At 43.7% G+C, this 26,352-nt stretch overlaps 1 protein-coding gene across 9 annotated transcripts in view; it reads right to left on the bottom strand.

Moving 5' to 3' along the window:
• The window catches only part of APBB2 (amyloid beta precursor protein binding family B member 2), a 102,639-nt gene that overhangs the window by 23,213 nt on the left and 53,074 nt on the right, over positions 1-26,352 (bottom strand). For 6 of the 9 annotated variants that reach the window (XM_081332453.1, XM_081332461.1, XM_081332459.1 and 3 more), the window contains 5 exons: positions 21,815-22,023; positions 17,347-17,432; positions 15,563-15,623; positions 8,024-8,170; positions 6,385-6,512 (listed from right to left, as the gene is read on the bottom strand). In XM_081332453.1, coding sequence (XP_081188579.1) covers positions 6,385-6,512; positions 8,024-8,170; positions 15,563-15,623; positions 17,347-17,432; positions 21,815-22,023 — 631 coding nt within the window. The remainder of the gene's footprint in view (positions 1-6,384; positions 6,513-8,023; positions 8,171-15,562; positions 15,624-17,346; positions 17,433-21,814; positions 22,024-26,352) is intronic. The other 3 variants (XM_081332460.1, XM_081332462.1, XM_081332463.1) reach the window with 2 other exon arrangements.

Here is a 26,352-nt window from a genome sequence, read left to right as displayed (position 1 = left end):
AGTTATTGGGGCACTTTCTTTTTTTAAAAAAATCTGCCTTGATAAATTCATGCTGTCATTGCATTTCCCCCCCCCACCCAAGGTATTTACACAATGCCTCTTCTGCGATATGAATCTTGAGCGTCAGACAGACTGATCCTCCTTCCCCGCCAACTTTTGAAGATAAGAATATTGTGATCAGATCTGTGCTAGGCTTTGGATTTGTGGAATACAAAGTGTTTGGGACCATGAAGATGCTACCTAGCACAGGTCAACTCCTCCTTAAAGTAGAGCTATGTATTTTCCTGGGATTGTAGGGCTGATTTTTGCAGCTACAGAAGGAGCATGCTTTGATTTGAAGAATTTCTGACAGGTGCTACGTGCCTATCCACACATGTTCCAAATCATTTTTCCCCCTCTTCCAGTCTGAACCGATGGGCACAATTATTATAACTTTCTGCCTCCTCTTCACTAGAGGAACTAACAGAATGACACAGAATCAAACGCAGCCTGAACAAAGTTCCACAATAACAGTTTTTAAAGATCTAATCAGACACCCACATTTTCTAATCATTAATTTGTGTCACAAATCAGTAGGTCCTCTTTTTATGTTTAGCCCAGCTGCAGTATTAAACAGTTACAGATCTGGGGCATCTTTTGAAAAATTACATGCCCGGCTTTCAAAAGTGATGCATATATTCAAAATATAGAGCCCAGATTAAGTTAGCAAAAAAGGAAAGAAAGAAAGAAAGAAAGAAAGAAAGAAAGAAAGAAAGAAAGAAAGAAAGAAAGAAAGAAAGAAAGGAAGGAAGGAAGGAAGGAAGGAAGGAAGGAAGGAAGGAAGGAAGGAAGGAAGGAAGAAAGGAAGGACGGAAGGAAGGAAGAAAGGAAGGACGGAAGGAAGGAAGGAAGAAAAAGAAAGAAAGAAAGAAAGAAAGAAAGAAAGAAAGAAAGAAAGAAAGAAAGAAAGAAAGAAGGAAAAGAAAGAGACAGAAAGGAAGGAAGGAAGGAAGGAAGGAAGGAAGAAAAAGAAAGAAAGAAAGAAAGAAAGAAAGAAAGAAAGAAAGAAAGAAAGAAAGAAAGAAAGGAAGGAAGGAAGGAAGGAAGGAAGGAAGGAAAAGAAAGAGACAGAAAGGAAGGAAGGAAGGAAGGAAGGAAGGAAGGAAGGAAGAGAAAGAAAGAAAGAAAAAGAAAGAAAGAAAGAAAGAAAGGAAGGAAGGAAGGAAGGAAGGAAGGAAGGGAAAGAAAGGAAGGAAGGAAGGAAGGAAGGAAGGAAAAGAAAGAAAGAAAGACAGACAGGAAGGAAGGAAGGAAGGAAAAGAAAGAAAGAAAGAAAGAAAGAAAGAAAGAAAGAAAGAAAGAAAGAAAGAAAGAAAGAAAGAAAGAAAGAAAGAAAGAAAGAAAGAAAGGCTTTCCATTGCCGGAATAAATTATTTACAATATGTGTGCCTCCCCTCCCAAAATACATTTCAGAAATTAATAATAAAACAGCCCCTGCTTTCTCATTGTCGCTGAGTTGTGTTAATGGTGAAGAAACCGCTCTAAAGACATAATTAAAGTCAGGGCTTTGTGCAATTTGCTACGGATTGGATTACATTACAGCAAAAAGTCAGTAATTTTTTATCGTTCACACTTGGGAAGCCAATACATAAGGATAGACCATAGTTAAAAGCGGAAATTTCTCAACACGTGAGCAAAAGAAAGAAAAGAAGAGTGGCAGGATCCTGTTCTTTCACACAGCCCTCTCCAACATCTCAACGAGGTTTCCTAGATATTTATCATTTAACGCATCCATAAGACCCCTCTGCATTTTGCATCCTGCAGCACATATAGGAAGGATAAAGGAAGCTGAGACGGATCACTTATTTTAATCGTCTACACACAGGTAGAGTGTGTATTTTGTCCTTTGGTTCAAAGGAAAGAGGCTTTATTTATCTCGGGGTGCGTTTGTGGGTCTCCCACGTGCCAAGCGCCAGGCTCTGGCGGTTATTAAAAATTCATTGGCAAACCCAAGAGGGTGCAATCCCTCAAGCAAAGGCTGCAAAAGGATGGTTTTCCATGCGCGCCTATCCAATGAAAGACCGAAATGCCCAAGAACCGAAAAATAGGCACCCAGCATCTAATCTAATCTAATCACACAAACACCAACCCCACCAGGTATGCCACCAGCCTGGCTCTCTGCAGATTGCAATGTCCTTGTATAATAAATAAACCTTTATTGTCAAAGTACAACATGTGTACATTGAGATTAGCTGAGCCTCCCCCCGTGTCCTAACCATACTGGCCATTTCAACCTTTTCTCCCCAGTCTTGACCCCTGAACCCTAAAGAGCAGAATTGTCAACCAAGGTGCCAATTTCAGCCAGCCGATTGCTGAAACCCACCCCCCAAACCCACCCACCCGTCACAGCCTGCCCCAACACACACACACACACACACACACACACACACACACACAGAGAGAGAGAGAGAGCAGGTCTCCTACCAGATAATAAACCACAACAGCTGCCGAATGTCAGAGGGGTCTTCGTGGAGCAAGACCCTCCATTCCCTGCTGGCTTTTGCAAGAGGGAGGGAGGGAGGGAGGGAGGGAGGGAGAGAGAGAGAGAGAGAGAGAGAGAGAGAGAGAGAGAGAGAGAGAGAGAGAGAGAGAGAGAGAGAGAGAGAGAGCAAAGGCGGAGGTGGGACTCTACTCACAGCGCAACGTCCTGGGTCCAGCTACTCCTGTCCAGCGGCCGTTAAGTGCCATGTCTCCGGAAACAAAACGGGAGGCATTCTCTGCCTTTTTATCGCACTTTGGAGGAGAAGGACCGCGGGGTCCCTCAGCCAGCAAAGCCTCGCTCTGCTCAGTCTCCGGGAAGGAAGGCAGGACAAAGACGCCGTTTGTGCTTTGCTTATTCAGCACACACCCAGCGCTGCTCTTCTATAAGTTTCTGACTCTTTTAAGAGCGACAAATAAGGATGTCTGTGTGTGTGTGTGTGTGTGTGTCTTCTCAGCCGGCAGGTCCAAGCAACAGCTAAGGAGGGTTAGGGTCTGCCTGGCTTCCCCAATTCAGCCCCCCTTCAGACCTTTGCATAGAAATCAGATAGCACAAAGCACAGTCACCCCACCCTCCCCTTCCTCAACCCAGTCCCCACCCCTCTTTTGGAGCTTCTCTCCTATTAAGCCCCCCCTGGGGAGTGGGGCTGACAGCTCATTGCTTCCGCATCAAGTTGGACCCATCAACTCTCCCGCCAGATGTTCCAATTCCCACTTGGCTCAGGGGTGGGATGCAGTGCCCCGGCTTCCTCCTTGCTTTAAAACCACTCTAAAATAAAAATAATAAAATAAATAAAATAAAATAAAATAATAAATAGAATAAAATAAAAAATAAAAAAATAATAAAATAAAATAAAATGATAAAATAAAATGATAATAAAATAAAATAATAAGATAAGATAAAATAATAATAAAATAAAACAAAACAAAATAAAGATAAAAAAAAATCTCACGCCTCTCTCTGTCTAGGAAAAGATCTCAGCCACTCCTCCTGCTTCGCCCTGCCCCATCGTCATACATCTCTCTATTATTAAAAGGTCCCTCTCTCCCTCGTTGGATCGGCTGCTCGAATTAACTATTAAGGGCCTGGGATCAAAGTGTAAAAAAAAAAAAACCACCCTGCCAAAGAAATACACGTGGCTTTGCACAGCATTCATTGTGCAATCACTTCCTTTGTCCAGGAAAGACTTAAAAGATATTGTTTGATGCTACTATTAAAAAAAAGAAAAAGAAAGATCATTTATGTATGAATGTAAGCATGTGCGTATGATTTATTTGTTAAAATTTATTTATTTATTTATTTTTAAAATTCCATTTATATCCCGCCCTTCTCCGAAGACTCAGGGCGGCTTACAAGCTTAGCAGTAGCCTTCATTCTATGTATATGCCTGCTTATTTGCTGCCCGATTCGCCGTGGGGGTACTCTGGGCCGCAAATAAATTTAACAAATAATAAATAGATTATAGATAGATAGATAGATAGATAGATAGATAGATAGATAGATAGATAGATAGACAGACAGACAGACAGACAGACAGACAGAGAGTAGGCAGGCAGGCAGGCAGGCAGACAAGACGATAGATAGATAGATAGATAGATAGATAGATAGATAGATAGATAGATAGATAGATAGATAGATAGATAGATAGATGATAGATAGATAGATAGATAGATAGATACAGACAATATAGAGATATATAGAGAATAGAGATATATAGACAGATATATAGACAGATATATAGATAAGATATAGATAGATATAGATAGATATAGATAGAGACGATATAGAGATATATAGATGATAGATAGATACATATAGATAGCTAAGATAGATAGATAGATAGACTGACGATATAAATAGAGATAGATATAGATAAGATAGATAGAGAGATAGATATAGATAGACGATATAGACAGAGATACATAGAGAGAGAGAGAGAGAGAGATACTGGCTGGGGGATTCTGGGAGTAGCAATCCGCATGTCTTAAAGTGGTCAAGCTTCAGAAATGGTGCTTTATTATCCAAGATCAGAAGGGAAGACCTTTTGGGGATTAACCCATTTTATTAGAAGGCTCAAGCTTTTGAGATCCAGGGCTCACTTTATCGGGTGCTAAACTGATATAGGATTTGATGCGGGGGGGGGGGGGAGAAGAGGGAAATATAGGGTTGTTACGTAGATGCAGAACACATGCAAAACAGATTACAAAGCCTTCACTGCTAAACTGCTCCTACAGGTCGTCCTCAATTTACGACTAAGACGGAGCCCCAAATTTACATTGCTAAGTGAAACATTTGTTAACTGGGTTTTGTCCCACTTTATGACTTTTCTTCCACATTGGTTAAGCGAATCGTTGCAGCGGTTAAGTTAGTGAACCGGCATCCCTCATCGGCTCCGATTCTCAGAAGGTGGCAAAAGGGGGTCACGTGGCCTCACGACACTGCCACCGTCATAAATGTGAGTCGGTTGTCAAGCATCCGGATATACATCACGTGACCATGGGGGACGCTGGCAACGGTCGTAAGTGTGAAAAACGGTCCTAAATCGGAACTTTGATCAATCACTAAGCAAACTGTTGAAAAATCGAGGACTACATATAATGTTTTCTTAAAAAAAGCAAAAAAAAAAAAACAACAGTGTGCTATCGTGCCGACATTAAAAATAATGACAATAAAGGTTATCTAATCTAATCTATAAATAATTTGTCCATTGTTGACCGGAAGAAGAACGAACGATTGACGATCCAAGAGGAAGATTTAAGATTCTTCGTTGCTCTGATATTGCGGGAAAGGACTTTTGAAGGCCCACGTTGTAGACAGGATTTCGCTTCTATCAACTCCTTTGTAAGCTGCCTTTTCATGACAAGATAAAAAGGAATCTTGCTCACTCCGTTAAACATAACACTTGAAGCATCAAAAAGACACCTGAAGCCCCAAGAGCTTTTAATCCCAGCGCTTTTTGAAAATACATCAAGACTTCGCCAACGTACTTCAAGACACAGGATCAAGTGTTTTCTCATTGACACCCCCCCCAAATAAATCAAATACGGCACAGAGCGTGGGGTTTAATGGCAGCTAAAAATGTTAGTTAGTTAGCAGCTGAACGGTTTGCACAAGTAGCAAGGACGTAACTTAGAAAAATGAATATGTCCTAATCTTTAAAATGCCAGAGGAGGAGGAGGAGGAGGAGGAGGAGGAGGAGGAGGAGGAGGAGGAGGAGGAGGAGGAGGAGGAGGAGGAGGAGGAGGAGAAGCAGAAGAAAAAAAAAAAAGAAGAAGAAGAAGAAGAAGAAGAAGAAGAAGAAGAAGAAGAAGAAGACAAGTTGAAAGGGACCTTGGAGGTCATCTAGTCCAACCCCCTGCTCAGGCAGGAAACCCTATACCATTTCAGACAAATGGCTGTCCAGTCTCTTCTTAAAAATTTCCAGTGTTGGAGCATTCACCACTTCTGGAGGCAGGTCGTTCTATTTACCTATCTTGAAAGTTGCCAAGGTTGAGAATCACTGGAATAGAATATATTTATTACCATCTCTTGATGTTCCTGAGTCACCATTTCTTCAAATCGCATCCTACAGACCCAGTTCAGCAAGCATCTAGTCCCTACTATCAGAATTAGATGCTAAAATGAAACATTTCTCCATGGCTGTCCCAGAAAAGCAGATGGAGAAGACCACAGCAGGTGTTTTTGAGGTATCACCATGTAATGATAAACTGTAACATACGTAACGTACTTAAAAACGCAATTGAGTCACACAACAATGAGGACACAGAGATACATTCAATAGGATATTGGGGGCTACGTTTGTCTGACGTGCCTGCATTAACAACTGTCCATCTCGTAAAGAAAGGCAAAATATATTTCAAACTTACCGGCCATTATCTCGACCGACTCCCCAAACTCTGATGCTGACAATGGGCTGGGAATGAAGAATACTACGATCCATGGGGTCAACCAAATTTAGCATATCGTTCTCCAGGATAAGATACATGTCTTTTCCCTAAGTGAAAAGAGAGAGAGGAAGGAAGGAAGGAAAAAAAAATACTCAGCACAAATCTTTTTCACCCTGCAACACTTATTTCAGGAGGAGGAGGAGGAGTGTTTAAGAAAAATATAACCATGGGGTCCTTGGTGCTCTCCGAGCTTGGTGGTTTTTTTGCAGACGTTTCATGACCCAATTAGGGAACATCATCAGTGCTAGAAGGGACTGGGGTTTGTGGAGAGGAGGAGGAGGGGGAGGGGGAGGAGGAGGGGGAGGAGGAGGAGGAGGAGGAGGAGAACGACTGTGGGGTCCTTGGTGTTCTCTGAGCTTGGTGGTTTTCTTGCAGATGTTTCGTGACCCAACTAGGTAACATCATCAGAGTGAATCCCCCCTCTCTTCTAGTACTGATGATGTTACCTACTTGGGTCATGAAATGTCCGCAAGAAAATCACCAAATTCAGAGAGCACCAAGGACAATGCTGGTAAAAATGCTTGGTAAAAATGCAGGTAACCATCATCAGCGCCAGAAGGGATTAGGGTTTGCTGCAGGTACATAGTGCAGCTTCTACTACTGATGATTTTACCTAGATGGCTGGGGAATTCTGGGAGTTGAAGTCCACAAATTGCTTAAGGTCTAAATCTAGACCTCGGTCTAAATAAAAAGATCACAACTTGATGCGGAGTTCAGATCCCAGAATTCCCTGCAATAGCCACAGTAGTTGGGGAATTCTGGGAGTTGAAGGTGACCCATTTGGGAGTTCCCATGCAGGAAGCGTTCCCCTGAGGCTTTCCTAGAACCGTGAAGGCCTCTGGTTCCCATCACCATCACTAATGACAAAAGCCAGAGAGAAGTTGCTTTTGTCTACCATCTTTCCACCCAAAATACAAATACGATCAAGAAAGTATGGGCGTTGTCTATTCACACACAAACACACACACACACACACACAAAAGACCATCTCATGGAGAAGATTGGCCTGGCCTTCAAAGAAGCTGGAAAACCAAGGTGGCCACAAAGAAAGAAGACTTACAGCAGGGGTCTTCAAACTTGACCTTTTGATGACTTGTGGCCTTCAACTCCCAGAATTCTTCAGCCAGGCACGCTGGCTGAGGTATTCTGGGATTAAAGTCCACAAGTCATCAAAGGGCCACGTTTGAAGACCCCTGCTTGTGAACTTCAACTCCCAAAATTCCTCAGCCAGGCATGCTGACTGAGGAATTCTGGGAGTTGAAGTCCACAAGTCATAAAAGGGTCATAATTCCCTCACGCTGGCTGAGGAATTCTGGGAGTTGAAGTCCACAAGTCATCAAAGGGCCAAGTTTGAAGACCCCTGCTTGTGAACTTCAACTCCCAAAATTCCTCAGCCAGGCACGCTGACTGAGGAATTCTGGGAATTGAAGTCCACAAGTCATAAAAGGGTCATAATTCCCTCACGCTGGCTGAGGAATTCTGGGAGTTGAAGTCCACAAGTCATCAAAGGGCCAGGTTTGAAGACCCCTGACATAGACAAAATGGAGACATTTCTTACCTCTCCCCAAATGCCCACGGTATCTCTTATGTCATTTTTGCAGTACGAGAGTTGCCGGATGCAGTTGTTTACCGCCACGCTGCTTTTTCCAGGCGCTAAATCTTCCTCTCCCATCTCTACCCACCCCAAGGAACGGACAGCAAAGCACTGCAAAGAGACCAGATCCCAGGAATAACGTTTTGGATCTCACGGATCTCCACCTCATGAGGTAACATTTGTTAGACAGAATTCAGCAATTACGAACGGCGCTGAAAAAAAGCCACTTTCGGCCGTTTTTTCCACACTTGTGACCGTGCGATCCCATGATCAAAATTCAGACACTTGGCGCCTGGCTCATATTTATGATGGTTGCAATATCCCGGTGATCAACTTTTGCGACCAAGTGACGAGTCCATTGGGAAAGCCAGATTCACTTACGAAGCGTGTTACTAAATTAAAAAATGAAGTGACCTGTGGCAAGGGAGCCCGTATAATGGGGCTCCCTTAAAGCCCTCCTCGCTTAGCGACAGGAATTTCACACTCCCTCGTGGTCGTAAGTCGAGAACTACCTCTCTTCATGCCGAAGAAGGCAACATAAAATTTACTAGATTATTTTCGAAATTATTGAATGAATAGTTCGCTTTTGTAAGCTTGCAAAATTTGTTTGTCGGGTCCTTCATTCCTGACTCGGAAGATCAGACAGTTGAACCAAATGTTTCTTTTAATCTCACGAGCAGTAGGTCAAAACATTTGCCTTATTTGTTTTTTATTCTTCTTTCATTTTCCACCAATTTTAGGTCTTCCATGCACGCTGAGGCCCTTTTAACCTGCAAGGAGGAATATTTCTCACGCGCTGCTTGTTCTTACCAAGCGAGGTAAAATAATGAGATTATGAAATTTAGTGTGGAGGAAACCAAAGCTTTATACTTTGTAAAGGTAAAGGTAAAGGTTCCCCTGCACATGCGTGCTAGTCGTTTCCGACTCTAGGGACCGGTGCTCTTCTCCGTTTCAAAGCCGAAGAGCCAGCGCTTGTCCGAGGACGTCTCCGTGGTCATGTGGCCGGCATGACTAGACGCCAAAGGCGCACGGAACGCTGTTACCTTCCCACCGGAGTGGTCCCTGTTTTTCTACTTGCATTTTTACATGCTTTCGAACTGCTAGGTTGGCAGAAGCTGGGACGAGTAACAGGCGCTCACTCTGTTACGCGGCACTCGGGATTCGACCCGCCAAACTGCCGACCTTCTGATCGACAAGCTCAGCATCCTAACCCACTGAGCCACCGCGTCCCTAGTATACTTTGTACAAATGTACAAATGTACTGGCTCAAAAACAGTCCTTGTGAAAGAGACCTTGGAGTCCCAGCGGAAGTTCAATTAAATATGAGCTTGGCTGCATTAACAGAGGGATAGAATCAAGATCCTTTGAAGTGTTAAGACCACTTTACAAGGCCTGGGTAAGGCCACACCTAGGACACTGCATCCAGTTTTGGTCACCACGTTACAAAAAAAGTGTTGAGACTCTGGAAAGGATGCAAAGAAGAGCAACTAAGATGATTAGGGTACTGTGTGTCATTCATATAGTGCGGGGGGTGGGAATCAGCTAATACTTAGTAAGATTGTAACTATGGGTAGTGTGTAAAACACTGAAATACATATGAACAACTGTTGCAGGAATTGGGGATGTCTAGTCTAATGAAGAGAAGAACCAGGGGTGACATGATAGCAGCCTTCCAATATCTCAGGGGCTGCCCCAAAGAAGAGGGAGCCAAGCTATTCTCCAAAGCACCAGAAGGCAGAGCAAGAAGCAACGGATGGAAACTAGTCAAGGAGAGAAGCAACCTGGAACTGAGGAGAAATTTCCTTAAAGTGAGAACAATTAACCTGTGGAACAACCTGCCTCCAGAAGTGGTGAATGCTCCAACACTGGAAGTTTTTAAGAGACTGGACAACCATTTGTCTGAAATGGTATAGGGTTTCCTGCCTGAGCAGGGGGTTGGACTAGAAGACCTCCAAGGTCCCTTCCAACTTTGTATTATTATTATTATTGTTGTTGTTGTTGTTGTCTTAAGATTCCAATGAAAAACTAAGCAGAATGGCCAAGGTTTCACTGATCTTTTTTTTTCATTATTTGTTCCAGTCCGCAACTAAATATTATTTTTCATCCCCTCCAACTTGTACTCGTTCAAAGGTGAGACTTCATTTCCCCCCCCCCCTAAGGACGAGAAATTTTTAGCAGACACCATTTTCGCCCCCAAATTTTATTCGCGAATGAAATGAGAATGGAGCGAACAAAAGACAAGCAGAGAAAGAACAAACTTTGCGAGTCCAGAAAGGACAGCCAATAACCACTTAGGGACGAAAACAATCAAATGGTAGCGAGGCATCCAAGACAGAGAGCTGCAATTAAATAAATGGGACCAGCCACGGATAAAACAAAGGCCATCTTTAATCCTCAAAACAAAAGGAAACAATTGTTTAGGATCTGTCGTACAATCACAGCACAGAGACTTGACTGCATGATGTAATAACATGAAAAGAAAAAGAAAAAAAAAACAGTGTAGGCAAAGTTATCCAAAGTAGACATCAATACTCATAGTCCTCTACTTACAACAATTTGTTTAGTGACCATTCAAAATGACAATGGCACTGAAAAAGTGAAAAAGCGACATTTTTTATTATTATTATTTTAATTCCATTTATATCCCGCCCTTCTCCGAAGACTCAGGGCGGCTTACAAGCTTAGCAGTAGCCTTCATTCTATGTATATGCCTGCTTATTAGGGCTTTCACACACACACCCCAAGCGGCATTATTACAAAGTCAGCTTATTGCCCCCAACAATCTGGGTCCTCATTTTACCTACCTCGGAAGGATGGAAGGCTGAGTCAACCTTGAGCCTGGTGGGACTCGAACCTGCACTAATTGCAGGCAGCTGGTGTTACTTAAGGAGGCATCAGCCCACTGCTCCACCAAGGCTCTGACCCGTTTTTCACACTTACGACCGTTGCAGCCTCGCCATTGTGATCAAAATTCAGACACTTGGCAGCTGACTCATACTTATGACGGTCGCAGTGTCCCAGGGGGTGGTTGTCACACGATCCCCTTTTGCGTCCTTCTGACAAGCCAAGTGAATGGGGAAGCCAGATTCGCTTAACAACTGGGTGACTAACTTAAGAACCGCAGTGATAGCAAGAAAGGTCATAAAACCTGAGCTGAACTCTAAAGATTCTCTTCTATCAACAGAACAGAAAATCGAAATGACTAAGGGGCATATTGAATTACTTTTGAGGAAAACCGCTTGGCCAAACATCCAGAACATTTTACAATATTTGATAGCTGGTAGGAAATAATTATAACGTTTGTATGAATCTACGACGCTACGGTGTTGGACCAGGAACTGGAAAACCCACATTTAATATTTCTTATTATTCCAGTTCCATTAGAATACTGTCTTGACTGACCCTCGCATAGTCACTGAGGAAAAAATTGGTTTATTGTTGTTCGTAAGGGGTTTAGTTTTGTAGGTTTTTAAAATGTAGGTTTTTATATCATTTTTACCTTTGATTTAGAGCCACCTAGAATTAGTTACCCAACAGAGGGGGAGACCTGTAAAAGGCTCTAAATAAATAAAAATCTGAATCCATATGCAAGGATTTAAGCCTGACAAATGTGCGAATTTTAAAAAGTGTTAAATAAAAAACACCTTGAAGAGCTAAATTTACCAGAGGCATATGGCTTACTTTGCAAATGTAATTGAAGGGGAAAAAAAATATACGCGATCATATTCTTAGTAACTGCTGTTTGTTTTACCAGCTTTAATTAGGGAGCTTCTGCCTCGGAGCTGCCAATATTACAGATGTACCAGCATAGCTTAAATCTGGAAGTTGTGGGGGGTTATTTTATACTTTTAAAGAAAAAAAAACGTTTCGGGAATCCAGCCTCCTTAGAACAGAGGTCTTCAACTTCACCATTTTAAGACTTGTGGACTTCAACTCCCAGAATTCCCCAAGCTGCCTGAGGAATTCTGGGAGTTGAAGTCCACAAGTCTTAAAGTTGCCAGGTTTGGGGACCTCTTTTGCGACTTTCTGACAAGCAATGGGGAAGCCAGATTGACTTAACAACCGTGTTACTAACTTAACACCTACATACTTAACACATGCATGCATGTGTATATATGTATGTGTGTGTATGTGTGTGTGTATACACATACACACATGTGTGTGTCTGTATATGTATGTATATGTGTGTATGTGTGTGTGTATACGTGTGTGTGTTTGTATATATATATATATATATATATATATATATATATATATATGTATATATATATGTATATATATGTATATATGTATATATATGTATATATATGTATATATATATATATATATATATATGTATATATATGTATATATATGTATACATATATAATATGTTGAATAAATATGCCTAAATGTAAAGGTATGATGATACTGGATATAAATCAGTGGTTAAAAGCATTCAGTTTCTAGGCCATGATTAATGCAAGATTAATGTTTATTTTTAAAGGCACAGAAACGTTCATTCTTATTTAATTCTTAATCCTTCTTTAACACTACTGCCACCTTGTGACTCTCTCCCTGAACTACATCCAATTAGCAACTCCCAAAATCAAGGGCTGGATTGATTTTAATTTGAGAGCATCGACAAGCTTTGGGATATGATGTGGCTGTAAATATTTGCCATTTAAAAAAAATAAAAAAAAGTAAAGAGAGCAGCCTTGAATATTTTCAGAGTCCAGAATGCCTAAAAGACAACTGATGAGGTTCCCAAACCAGCTGGGGAAAAAAACCTTAAGTAAATTTGGGTGGCTCCGTTTTAATTTCAAACAACAGTCAGCAGTTAACAGTTTGCATATTTCAAATTAATCTGCAAGGATTCCTCTCTTAAATTCCTGGTCATCTCTGTGGCTCCCCCCCCCCCCAGAACAGTTCAACCATATCACTAATGTCCCTCTGGAGAGAAAGAGGTAAACCTCTGTTTAACTAATTTATTTATTTAGACAATTTATATAGCTGCCTACTCGCTCACTGATCCCCTTTTACGACCTTCTGACAAGCAAAAGCCAATGGAGGAACAAGAAACAAGTGCAGTGATTCACTTAACAACCGTGGTAAGAAAAGTCCTAAAATGGGGCAAAGCTCCCTTTTTTTTAAAAAAAAAAATCCCATTTATATCCCGCCCTTCTCCGAAGACTCAGGGCGGCTTACAATCTAAGAAGCACAAATCAATGTGCTTAGCAATAGCCTTCATTCTATGTATATGCCTGCTTATTAGGGCTTTCGCCCCGCACAAGCGGCATTATTACAAAGTCAGCTTAATTGCCCCCAACAATCTGGGTCCTCATTTTACCTACCTCGGAAGGATGGAAGGCTGAGTCAACCTTGAGCCTGGTGGGACTCGAACCTGCACTAATTGCAGGCAGCTGGTGTTACTTAAGGAGGCATTAGCCCATTGCTCCACCAAGGCTGTCTCACTTAACTGTACAAATTTTGAGCCCAATTGCCATTGTAAGCTGAGAACTACCTGTAATTATATTTATGACTTTCCTTTGAAAGCAGAATTAATCGTGAGAAATGCTCTTTTATAAGATTTACTTCTTTGCAAATCAGTATTCCCCACCACCACTATTATTTCAGTTAAAGCAACATTTCTTTTCCTGTAGATTTTCTCTATTTTTCACTCAAGTCTGAAAAGATTAGTTTCCAAAGAGACAATAGCATATCATTTCTGGTAGAAACGTAAAAGCTGAATGAGAAATGAATTTTTCTCGTTCCGTACGGGATATTTCGTTATACAGAGAATTTTTATTTTTCCCTCGGTCAAACTTTGTAAGGTGTCACATTAAGATAAAATGTCTTCATTATTTTTCCCCCCCTTACCATAAATATCTAGCATCCTGCATTTAGGTTTGCATTCATTTTAGAACACATATTAGCAATAATGTAAGACAGATTGAATGTAAACCACACTGTCTGTAGACCCATTTTTCTACTTCTGCATTCTTGCCTTACTTTCTTAAAAGGTTTTTCTGCCAGATTGTGGCTTTCTCTGCATCAGAAGGCACAGGAGAAATTCTTGTAATGTGATCATCATTAAATGAAAAAAAAAAGATGACACATTAAATAATAGTTAAATAAATATCTATTCAAAAGAATATTTTTTTTAAAAAAACACAACAACAGTATTTAAAATGAATGCTCCAACACTGGAAGTTTTTAAGAAGAGACTGGCCAGCCACTTGTCTGAAATGGTATAGGGTTTCCTGCCTGAGCAGGGGGTTGGACTAGATGACCTCCAAGGTCCCTTCCAACTTATTATTACTAAAAAAAAAAAAAACAGAAAAGAAAAAAGGAACCAGCATTTCTTTTACAAGTCTTTCCATTTATTCTGGTCGTGCAAGAGGTCCTGCAAAAATTAGTTTCGGATCCCACACAAATCGACTAAAATACATTAAGCTGTTATTCAGCCTTGCTAGACATACAATGTGCTAGCCTCGTGAGCTGCATAAATACACTAAATCCATAAAAAAATACTGAATAGCAGAATAAAAGAGCTGGTAGGGACCTTGGAGGTCTTCTAGTCCAACCCCCTGCTCAGGCAGGGAACCCTATACCATTTCGGACAAGTGGCTGTCCAGTCTCTTCTCAAAAACCTCCAGTGTTGGAGCATTCACCACCTCTGGAGGCAGGTTGTTCCACTGGTTAATTGTTCTAACTGTCAGGAAGTTTCTCCTTAGTTCCAGGTTGCTTCTCTCTTTGGTTAATTTCCATCTGTCCTGCCTTCAGGCGCTTTGGAGAAGAGCTTGACTCCCTCTTCTTTGGGGCAGCCCCTCAAAGATTGGAAAACTTCTTTTCATTAGGTTAGACCAGACATGTCAAACACAAGGCCCGGGGGCCAGATCCGGCCCGCGAAGTGGTTTCATGCGGCCCGCGAAGCCATCCTGGAAACAGTGAGGGAACGGCCCCCACTGCCTTGGCCCTGGCCCAGAGACCCTCCTTCTGCCAGAGACCCTCAGATCTGTCCCACTCCTGCCCAGGACCCCATAGGCACCCTTGATGCAAACGATGTAGAGCTGGCCATGCCCACCCAGTAGGCCATATGCACTCTAGCCACGCCCACCCAGTAGGCCACGCCCACCCTGGCCACACCCACCCGGCCCCTTGAGGGCAACCGCAATGCTGATGCGGCCCTCAATGAAATTGAGTTTGACACCCCTGGGTTAGACATACCTAATTGGGTATTTTACAACGGCACTGAAAAAAGTGACTTATGACCAGATTATCACAGTTATGACCCATCCAACATCTCCACGGCCACACGATCAACATTCTTGGCAAATGACTCCTATTTACGACGGTTGCAGTGCCCCGGGGTCACGTGATCCCCCTTTTGCGAACCCCTGTGGCCAGAAAGGTCGTAAAACGGGGCAAACTTCGCCAAACAGCTGCCTCGCTTAGCCACAGAAACACGGGGTCTCAATTTGTGCTCGTAAGTGGAGGACTATGTGTGTCTCGCTCACTGACCTTAGCCTCCGGATCGCTGTTGATGCTACCAGAATCATGTTCGTCACACTGCGGAGGATTTCTGTGGAATTAAACAACAACAACAAAAAAGGAGAATCTTCTGTTAGGCCGAGGTTCCGATATACATCGACAAAGTCAAGGAAATTCCAATGTACACCAAGTGACACCAAAGGGAGGGGAATGTTTTAAATCTGACACGGGCAGTTCCAAAATGCTTGGCAGAGGCTGGCGGTGCGCTTTGGCACCTTTGAATGGGGTCCTGCACATAAGACGGCCCACTGCAGCGTAACCGAAATAGAATTGCGCCTTTTGTACTGAGCCGTAAGAATGTCATAAAAAAATTAATGACCGATACAGCCGCCAGGACTTGGTTCGAAATAATTCATCCTAACCTCTGTAACTGTCAAGGTTAAACAACAACAACGCACAACTGAAGACTACGTGAAAATGAAAAATTAACCTAAGAGAAACATTCGCAGCCTGCATTATCATCATCATCATCATCAAAATGATAATGATCATCATCATCATCATCATTCCTTTCCTTCTTTCTCACACTCTTTTGCGGGAATTAACGGGTCTGGGGTAAAATGGGCAGCCAATTAATTTGATAGATTAATAAATAAATCCAAATAATCATCCTCAAATTCAGGTAGTCCTCAGCTAACGACTGTAATGGAGCCTGCCCATTACAGTCTTAAGTCGTGAGAGTCAAAAAAATAAATAAATAACGGACCAACCTGATTTTACAGTCTGTTTTGGCCACAGCTATTAAGTGAATCCCATGGTCATTAAGCAAATCTGCCCCCCCTCCCGTGAACTTTGCTTGTTGGAAGACACTCTCTCTCTCTCTCTCTCTCTCTCTCTCTCTCTCACACACACACACACACACACACAGAGGACGCTACAATGGTTATAATTACATGCTGGGTTGCCAAGCGCCCAAATCCAGATCATGTAACCATGGGCACACGGTAACAGTTGTTAAGTGTGAGGACCGGTTGTAAATAATGTTTTTTTCCCATCACAACTCTGAACAGTGCACTAAACAAACGATTGCAATCTGAGCACTTGTGCAAGCAAAGGAATTTCTGCAGGAGAAGAAGAGGCAGAAAACTACGTGAAAATGGGGTTGGAGTCAAAAGAGGAATCAGCCTGGAATCATTACGTTGCCATAAGTGGTCTAAGTCGGGGGTCCCCAACTTGTGGGCCGTGGCCCCCACTACCGGTCCATGGACTATTCACAACCGGGCTGCGCGAGTGGCTGGCTGATGCGGGTGCATGCATGGGCACGCACAGCCCCACTCACGCGAGCGTTGCAGGCGCTCGGGGCCTCACTCGCGCAAGTGTCGCAGGTGCTCGCGGCGTCACTCACGTGAGCATCACAGATGCTCGCGGCCACTCACGCGAGCGTTGCAGGTGCTCGGGGCCTCACTCGCGCAAGTGTCGCAGGTGCTTGCGGCGTCACTCACGTGAGCATCACAGGTGCTCTCGGCCCCACTCAAGCAACGGGTGCTCCTGCGCGCGTGCACGTTCAAGCACCTACCCCTCCCACAAAACCAGCCCCTCTTTCCCCCCTAACCCCGGGAAGGTTGGGGAACCCCTGGTGTAAGTCCAAACCCCCTTTAAGTTCTGTTGACTTTTATCTAGCACCAATTTAGCGCTGTCAGTTGACCAGATTCTTTGAGCACTAAATCGTCGTACGTGGCGCTCCATGCGGTGGTCCCGGTTTTTCACCCCCGACAATCTCGCCACCTGGTCCACCATCCTCTCCTCTTTCTCACCTGAGCTTCAGGGAAGCGTATCGCAAAGTAGCCCCTTCAAACTCTTTCAAACTGGGGTCCGGGTTCACCGTGGCTGCGTGAAGGTCCTACAGGAGGATGAAAAACGGCGCGTTAAGCCCGCTTGGCCGAGAACACCTTTCCCTTTTTAAAGGGGGGGGGAAACAACAACAACAAAACAATATGCTCGGCAGACACACAAGCATGCATGTGTTGTTCACAGCACAGTTGTTAAGGGCAAGCACGTGTGGATGACCAATGAGCAAATCCAGGCTGTGTGGGGGGAAAAACAGGCGCCAGGAACCCAGTTTTTTTTTTGGGGTGGGGGGGTTTCCAACCTGGCTTGGCAAAGCTCACATTCATTTGGCTGATTTGTTATCACGAGTGATATGGGGGGAGGGGAGAACAGCCCACACAGCTACAGCCATGCAAAATGCAAATCGTATTTTTTTTTTTACAAAAAAAAAAAAGGAAAAAGAAGAAAAAAAAAGCTGAAATGAGTATCAAAAGCTCTTCTAAAAATCTGACCAGATACTTGCCTTCCATATGTCACTATTAATCTTTCCCCCATTCAGCACCGCAAAATTGCTCCAGGGCTGTTTCTAGATATATATATGTGTGTATATATATGTATATATATATATATATGTATATATTCACACAGGAAGAAGCATATTGATTTTTTTAAAAAAACAAATAAATAAACAGGAAGGGCGCGGAAAGGGAGGGAGGGAGGGAGGGAGGGAGGGGACAAAAAAACACAGAAACACCTTTGTTAGCACCGATATTTAAAGGCTGGGTTAAGGGAACATAACACCTCCAATTTTTCACGGAAATGTAAAGCAGATTCAAAGCGGGAGGCCCGAGCACACTGTTACAAAAACCCCAGGAAACCCACAACGAACGCAACGCGCTCCCCCACTCTCCGTGGCTGTGCTTGCTGGTAGGCCAAAAGAATTGTTCGGCGTTGCTATCACACGTTTAGCAAACGCGTTTTTGTGGAGGCGTATCCGAAGCTTGGTTGCCTAGCTTGGCCGTCTCAGAGCCAGTCCCAATACAATGGTATTTATTTGGAAGTAAGGAAAAAGAGAGAGGGGGGGGGAGCAAAGGTTGCCGAACGTTGTTTTGCAGACCACTTGTAAATCAGGGAAGATGCCTTCCTACGAGTAGGTTTTCCTTTGCTGCACATACATGTAATGTAAGGAGGAGGAGGAGGAGGAGGAGGAGGAGGAAGGGGGCTGTCTGTGCCATTGTTAAGTTAGTAACACGGTTGTTACGTGAATCTGGCTTCCCCATTTCCCGAAGGTTGCAAAACGGGACCACATGACCCCAACTGTCATGAATCTGAGTCGGCCGCCAAGCGTCTGAACTTTGATTCGCGTGAGCCTGGGGGAGGCTGCGACTGGTCCTAAGGGTGAAGAAACGGTCGTAAGTCCCTAAACTTCGAACAAACTTTGGTAAGCCGAGGATTATCTGCGGTTGGCAGGACTGCCTCTTTGGGAAAGCGTTTGCCCACGGCGCGCCTGGGGGGATGCGGGCAGCCTAAGCGTCAATTATAAATGTGCTTTTACAACTCCTTTCCGCCTGCCTGGTCTATATCCCCTGGTTGCCTCACCTCCTCAACTGTCCCCTGCACGCTGCCTTGCGAAAAAGGCAATTTTAACGAGAACGAGGTCAAACCCACCTGACTGTTCCATGCCTTCAAAGCCAATCAAAGTTAAGGAGACCTTAAAATTAACTTGTCTGTCCCAGTTACGGACGGACGTTCATCAGAGGCGCCTAGTCTAGCGATGACGGACCTTTTAGAGTCCGAGTGCCCAAATCACAACCTAAAACCCACTTATTTATCGCAAAGTGCCAGGGCCGCATCAGCATTGTGGTGCCCTCGGGGGGGGGGCAGGGAGGCACCTCTGAGTGCCACCTCTGGCCCGCAAAATCCAGGGGTGCAAAATGCCACCGTGTTGCAAGGCGCAAAAACGGCTGCCACCGCACCGCAGGGTGCAGATACAAGGCGCTGCACCACACAAGAATGGGGCAGGGCTAGTATCACGCAGGCACTAGCCCCGCCCCATTTGCAGCACGTGCATGCTCGCGACCCCTTGCACGCATGCACGCATGCACGCATGTAAAATGCTTCCCTCTCCCTTTCTTCCAGTCCTCCAATCGACAGTGGTTGGTGACCTCTGCTCTACCACCTCTACTTGAGTTTGCTCCAGGCGGCGGTGGCAGCCTGATGGACCTGCTGCTGGCGACGGTGGCGCGTGTGCCAACAGAGAGGGCTCTGAGTGCCGCCTCTGGCATGTGTGCCACAGGTTCGCCACCACTGCCCTAGTCTGTAGCTCCTCAGCAACGGAGCTGCTCCTCAAAGACTTTGTCCAAGTGGGCTTGACGGAAGACAACCAACTGATTATCAATTGATACGGTTTTATAAAAGGCCATTTATTCCTTAGCGAAAAGCCGGAGCTCGCCCAGATGAATGCCATCTTCAAAATGTATTATTTTTCCGCTGTCTTATCTCACGTCAGAAATGAACACGCTAGGAAAAGGGGAATTCTTAATTCTTAATTCAGTACGGGTGGCTTGGGACTTGCAACAATTCGTTTAGTGGCCGTTCAAAGTTGCAACGGCAAGGAGAAAAGGGACTTAGGAGCACTTTTTGCACTTAACGACCGTTGCGGCCTCCCCCTGGTCACGGGATCAAAATTCAGAGGCATGGCAACTGGCTCCTCTTTACGACCGTCGTCCCAGGATCATGTCAACCCCTTTTGCGACCGTCTGACAAGCAAATTAAATGGGGAAGCCAGATTCATTTCACAACCATGTTACTAAGTTAGTGACTCACTTTGTAACCGCTGTTAGGTGATATAAAAAATGGGGTAAAACTCACTTAACAAACGTCTCACCTAACGACAGAAACTTTAGGCTCAACTGCGGTCATAATTTGAGGACTGCCCTGTATTTTAAGTAATTAAAATGATTTAAAAGGATTAAAAGCTATTATTAGATGTTTATTATTGTGGGGGGGAAACGGGAGGAGGAAATTGCATTGGATATGTTCGAGGCCTTGAGTTGTTGGCCGGGATCAAAATAAATAAAATATATATCAGCAAAAACGGTCTGGAATCCTGTCAGACTGAGGGAGGCAGTGAGTAAACCCTATTAATTAAGAAAACCATACATTTCATACATTGACTGATAAAAAAATAATAACGAAGGTGATGTATGTGGTTGCAATAATTCGCAATCTAACAAGGATTCACAACAGCGCAATATCTCCTATTGTGGATCTTCTGAAGATCTGTGGCATTGTACGCTGATATTCTGTGACTTACTAAATATTATGTTTTATGAATATTCTTTTAGCAACCACAGACATTTGTTAGATGATAGGGGGGAAAAAGGCAATCACTTCAGGGATATTGACAGTTGATGGCTTTGCCATTATTATTATTATTATTATTATTATTATTATTATTATTATTATTATTATTATTAATAATAATAATAATAATAATAATAATAATTTGAATATTCAGTCAATTTGAATGTTCAGTTAACTGAGATTCAAGTTTAATGAATAAAATAATAGCAATAATAACAATAATAACAATAACAATAATAACAATAACAACAATAACAATAATAATAATACCACCACCACGACCTGGCCATCGAAACTGCGTGATTATGGATGAAACGTGGAACAGTGATACCCATTGTCATCGGGGCACTGGGAACTATGTCCAAAAACTTTGCAAAACACATCAAGAAACTGCAGCTTCCTGCAATAACTCCAGCAAAGCTACAAAAAACTGCGCTACTCGGAACATCTTACATTTTAAGGAGACACCGGGTTGATACCTAGGATGCTGGCAGCAACCCGTGTCAGGCATCAGCGCCAGTCAGTTTGAGTGTTCAGTTGACTGAGTTTCATGTTTTATGAATAAAAGCTTAATAATAATAATAATAATAATAATAATAATAATAATAATAATAATAATAATAATAATATCACCACCTAGAATGCTGGCAGCAGCCCATGTCAACCATTTATTTATTTATTTATTTATTTATTTATTTATTTTTGGGACTTATATGCCGCCCTATCTCCCGAAGGACTCAGGGCGGCTAACAACAATAAAAAACAACAATACAAAAATTAAAAAAGAATTAAATAACAGCCCCAAAATAAATTAACTACACAGTTAAAAAATTAAAAATTAAAACATATTTAAAAACCCATCATCAATCCAGGTCAGCCTGAGTGTTCAGTTGACTTGAGTTTCATGTTTAATGAAAATAATAACATTAACAATAATAATAATTAACAATGTTGGAAGGGACCTTGGAGGTCTTCTAGTCCAACCCCCTGTCTAAAATAAACTTATGGAATTGTTTGTTTGTTTTTTCTTAAAATAAAATGACACTTTCATTTTTTAAAAACATGACTGTAGGAGGCACTCAACCTTACCTCGGTTTCTGGACTAGGCGAGGGGGTGAGAGAACTCAAGGAACCGCTCCTTGAGCATTGAAGATCCGTGGGCACGGAGATGGGGCGCTCCCATTGGGTGGTCCCTGTGGGTATGTGCCAGTAATAGACCCCCGCTATATCGCTGATCTTCTTCCAACCCGGTGGAAGGTCAGGATCGGACTGAAACGAACGGTCGCTCCAAATATCTGCTGGGAAGAAAAATACACCCAAGAGTCTCTTTAACTGCGAAGGTTCAAGAAATTGGGGGGGGGGGGAGTGTCTAATACATCCAGATCAAGGCTGTCCCAAAAGCGCTTTCTTGAAAAGCAACTGGACTGTTTTTTTTTCACTTGAAGACGTTTCGCTTCCCGTCCTAGAAGCTTCTTCCGTTTCTGACTGAACGGTGGAGGCTGGAAGGATTTATATTCCTTGCAGTCATCTGGTCGTTAGTACTCCTGAACTTTCCGCAGTTCCAAGAAGGCTCCACACCCATTTGCACTATTCAGGTGACCCTTGAGGGCACAGATAAACCTCCAAGGGGTCTCCACAACTCTCAGAAAGAGCGCGAACGTCCAGAGGACTGTCAGGGATAGAAATCCTTCTATCCTTCCCCATTCGGTCAGAACGGAAGAAGCTTCTTGGATGAGTAGTGAAATTGTCTTCGAGGCAAAGCAAAGTCCGGCTGCCTTTCGAAAAAGCACCCTTGGGAGAAAATGACCATTCTATCAGCAAAGCAAGGCTCATCGTTTCTGAAATATTTCTTCAGCTAATCAGAAAAAAGGTGAGCAAAAAAAAAAAAAATAGGAGCAGGAACAACTTTCGACTTCCTGCTGGCTTCCCCATTGACTTAAGTTTTCTTCGTGGGAAGCTGGCAGGGAGCGTGGGAAATTATAGTCATGTGGCCACGGTCGACCACGGTAGAGAACGATGCTGCAGCTGCCCTGAAGCATCCACAATTTTGCCAAATTTCAATGAGGTCTGAATTTTGGATGCATTCCATACCATAGTACCTAGGTTATTTGGCGCCCAACTTCCAAATCAGTCCCACAAATTTAGAAACAGCAAGGAAGGCCAATTCAAGAGTGGGAGCACTCTGCCTAAAATGACTGGGCTGTTTTCAAGTAATTGACCCAATGAAGTTGGCTGCTAGGCACTCCCAGCTGTGTGACACCACACAAGAGGTATGGCAACATTCGGTCCCTTGCTATTGCAAATACTAGCTATGGAGCCAGGAAAAACGAATCAGCGCAATTCCAGCTCAGATAACTAAACCCTGTGAAGGCAAAATTATACAAAGCTGCTCATAATGGTTTGATTTTTCCTCCTCCCCACCCCCATGTCAAACAACCGAACAAAGATGAAAGGAACACAGCAATAATTGTTCACGGTTTACAGCCCGGCACACCAGAAACAAATCAGAAATTCAATTTCTTTCACTTGGAAACGAAATGCAGAACCAGCAGCCCGGCTAAGCCAGAAAAAAAGAACAATGTCAATAAAGCTAATAAAAGGCAACATGGATCTGAAAGCAGCTTCTGCATTACAGTCATAAACATCTCCAGTTCCCCCCCAAAAAGACAAAATGTTTTGGGGAGACTCTCGCTAAGGGAAATGCCGACTTATTGAATCAAAATTAGGACGGGTTCCTTCAGTCGGCAGGTCGTCCTCAACTTACGACTTAGCAACATTTTGGTTGCTAAGTGAGACATTTGTTGTTCAGTGCATTTTGCCCCGCTTTATGAGCTTCCTTGTCCCAGTTGTTAAGCGAGTCACTGCAACTGTTAAGTTAGTAACACGGCTGTGAAATGAAACTGGCCTCCCCATGGACTTTGCTCGTTGGAAGGGATCACGTGACTCTCTGTGGACACTGCAAACAGTCATAAGTACATGCCAGTTGCCGAGCCTCTGAATTTTGATCATGTGATGACCACAGGGGACGCTGCAACAGTCCTAAGTGTGAAAAACGGTCATAGAAGTCCCTTTTCCAGTGCAGCTGTAACTTTTGAGCAGTCACTAAATGAACTGCTGTAAGTTGAGGACTATCTGCATAGTATTTTAAAGCAGGGATCTCCAAACCTGGCAACTTTAAGACTTGTGGACTTCAACTCCCAGAATTCCTCAGGCAGCTTGGGGAATTCTGGGAGTTGAAGCCCACAAGTCTTAAAATGGTGAAGTTGAAGACCTCTGTTCTAAGGAGGCTGGATTCCCGAAACGTTTTTTTTTTCTTTAAAAGTATAAAATAAGCCCCCACACCTTCCATATTTAAGCTATGCTGGTACATCTGTAATATTGGCAGCTCCGAGGCAGAGGCTCCCCAATTAAAACTGACAAACGAACAGCAGTTACTAAGAATGTGACCGCGTATATTTTTTTGATCACGTGACCACGGGGGAATGCTGCAACAGTCCTAAGTGTGAAAAATGAATGGAATGGAATGGAATAAATATTGGAGAATAGAATAGAATAGAATAGAATAGAATAGAATAGAATAGAATAGAATAGAATAGAATAGAATAGAATAGAATAGAATAGAATAGAATAGAATAGAATAGAATAGAATAGAATAAGAGGAGAAGAGAAGAGAAGAGAAGAGAAGAGAAGAGAAGAGAAGAGAAGAGAAGAGAAGAGAAGAGAAGAGAAGAGAAGAGAAGAGAAGTTGGGAGGTACCATGGAGGTCATCTAGTCCAGTGGTGGCGAACCTATGGCACCCGTGCCAGAGGCGGCACTCAGAGCTCTCTCTGTGGGCACCCATGCCATGCCACAGAGGTGGCAACTGTCCCTCTTCAACCAGCCACCTGCTAATTCGCCGAGGTCCCACGGGGCTGAATGCATCCCGGCACGGCTGGTTTCCCTCCACCCATCCCGTCCCTCCTGGCGTCGCATGCTGTCTTTTCCCAGGCACGACCCACTGCATCACCTCAGCTGTTGGCCCACCATCCATCTCAGGGGCGGCTTCTGACAGGCTGCGGAGCCCCAGAATGCGCCTGTCGAGGGGCCGGCAGGCTGTGGCTACTGACGGACACCACTGGCCCCCATGCGCTCACTGGCCTCTATGTGCGGGGGCCGATGGTGTCAGGCTGCAGCTGCCCCGGTCCTTGCCTTGCCCCATGGCAATGGCACCCCCACCCTGCCTCGCCTCACCCCACAGATTGAGTCTCCTGCCTACCGCCCCACCTGCCAGAGACCTCCTGGAGCTCCCCCAACCCTGCCCACCCCCCCCACAGGTGTCCCTCCCCACGAGCAACATTGAGGTGACCACACCCACCTTGGCCACACCCACCCAATCTTCCATGACCACCACAGCCACGCCCACCCAGTGGGCCACGCCCACCTGGCACCCAGCGATAAATAAGTGAGTTTTGGCACTCGGTCTCTAAAAGGTTCGCCACCACTGATCTAGTCCAACCCCCTGTTCAGGCACGAAACCCAAATGGTGGTCCAGCCTCTTCTTCAAAGCCTCCAGTATTGGAGCACCACAACTTCTGCAAGCAAAGCCGTTCCACCGGTTAATTGTTCTCACTGATAGTAAGTTTCTCTCTAATTCTATCTTGACCTATCCGGATAGTCTTTCTCCAGCGGCAAACTTTGGTATTTTAATGAAGGAAATATGATATTTTACCCGCCAGGTGACACAGAATTTAATGAAGGATGGCAGTGTAATTCAACAAACGTCGGTAGGTTTTCACCGAAGGAGACAGCCTGAAATTTCATCCGAAGCACGGCAGTATCCCACAGCGCAATTAGATTAGCTATTCAACCCTAAATAACGAGATCTCTTCTCATTAATAATAAATACCTCTAAACACACGAATTCTCTGTGACTGTATATACATATGATTGCAGCTGAACAAAAATCCATAACTGATTTATATTGCCAACGTTTCCTTCACTGGATGATACCAACGTTTATTCCAGGCTGATAAATTGAACAGGCGATTAATCCGGATTGCGCCAACTGTCGCCTCGATAAAACGGGATGAGAATAATTCCCGATTATTTATCAGAGCCACCTGATGGAGCTACCAACTAAATGCCGAGCACTTCAAAACTAATCTTCCATTATATGGCGGAGCGACTTCGTCCGGCTTCAAGCTGAAAAACTTGGGAAGAGCAGACGCAGTTGATTTAAGATGATTTAAGAAAAGGAGGCAATGGGAAGCGACTTGCGACCTGCGTAAAAAAACGGATCGGCCTGTACATAAATATCAATCTGCTCATAGCACAATTGTACAGATTACTTAGCCTTGCGGTCCAGAGAGGGCTACTTTTCAACATCTTCTCAAATCAAAGTTAGAGATGTTTTTTTTTTTTTCAAAACAGCGCCTGTCCGGACTAGATAGACATGGATCATACGCAGCGTTCACACTTACGTCCACGAGAGGCTCCTCGGCAGTTCAGTCTCGTCTGACCTGCTATCGGCATCCTTTGCGTTCGTTCCACACGTGTTCTAACGTCTTCATGGTTGCTTGCGTTCCCCACTCAGCTAAGCCCACCAGTTAAATAGGGTGCACGCGTGTGAGGGGTGCCAAGGTCCTTCT

Source organism: Vipera berus, assembly GCF_964194415.1.
Source record: "Vipera berus genome assembly, chromosome: 7".
NCBI lineage: Eukaryota > Metazoa > Chordata > Lepidosauria > Squamata > Viperidae > Vipera > Vipera berus.
The sequence above is the reverse complement of the archived record's forward strand: the minus strand, read 5'-3'. Positions and strand labels throughout refer to the sequence as shown.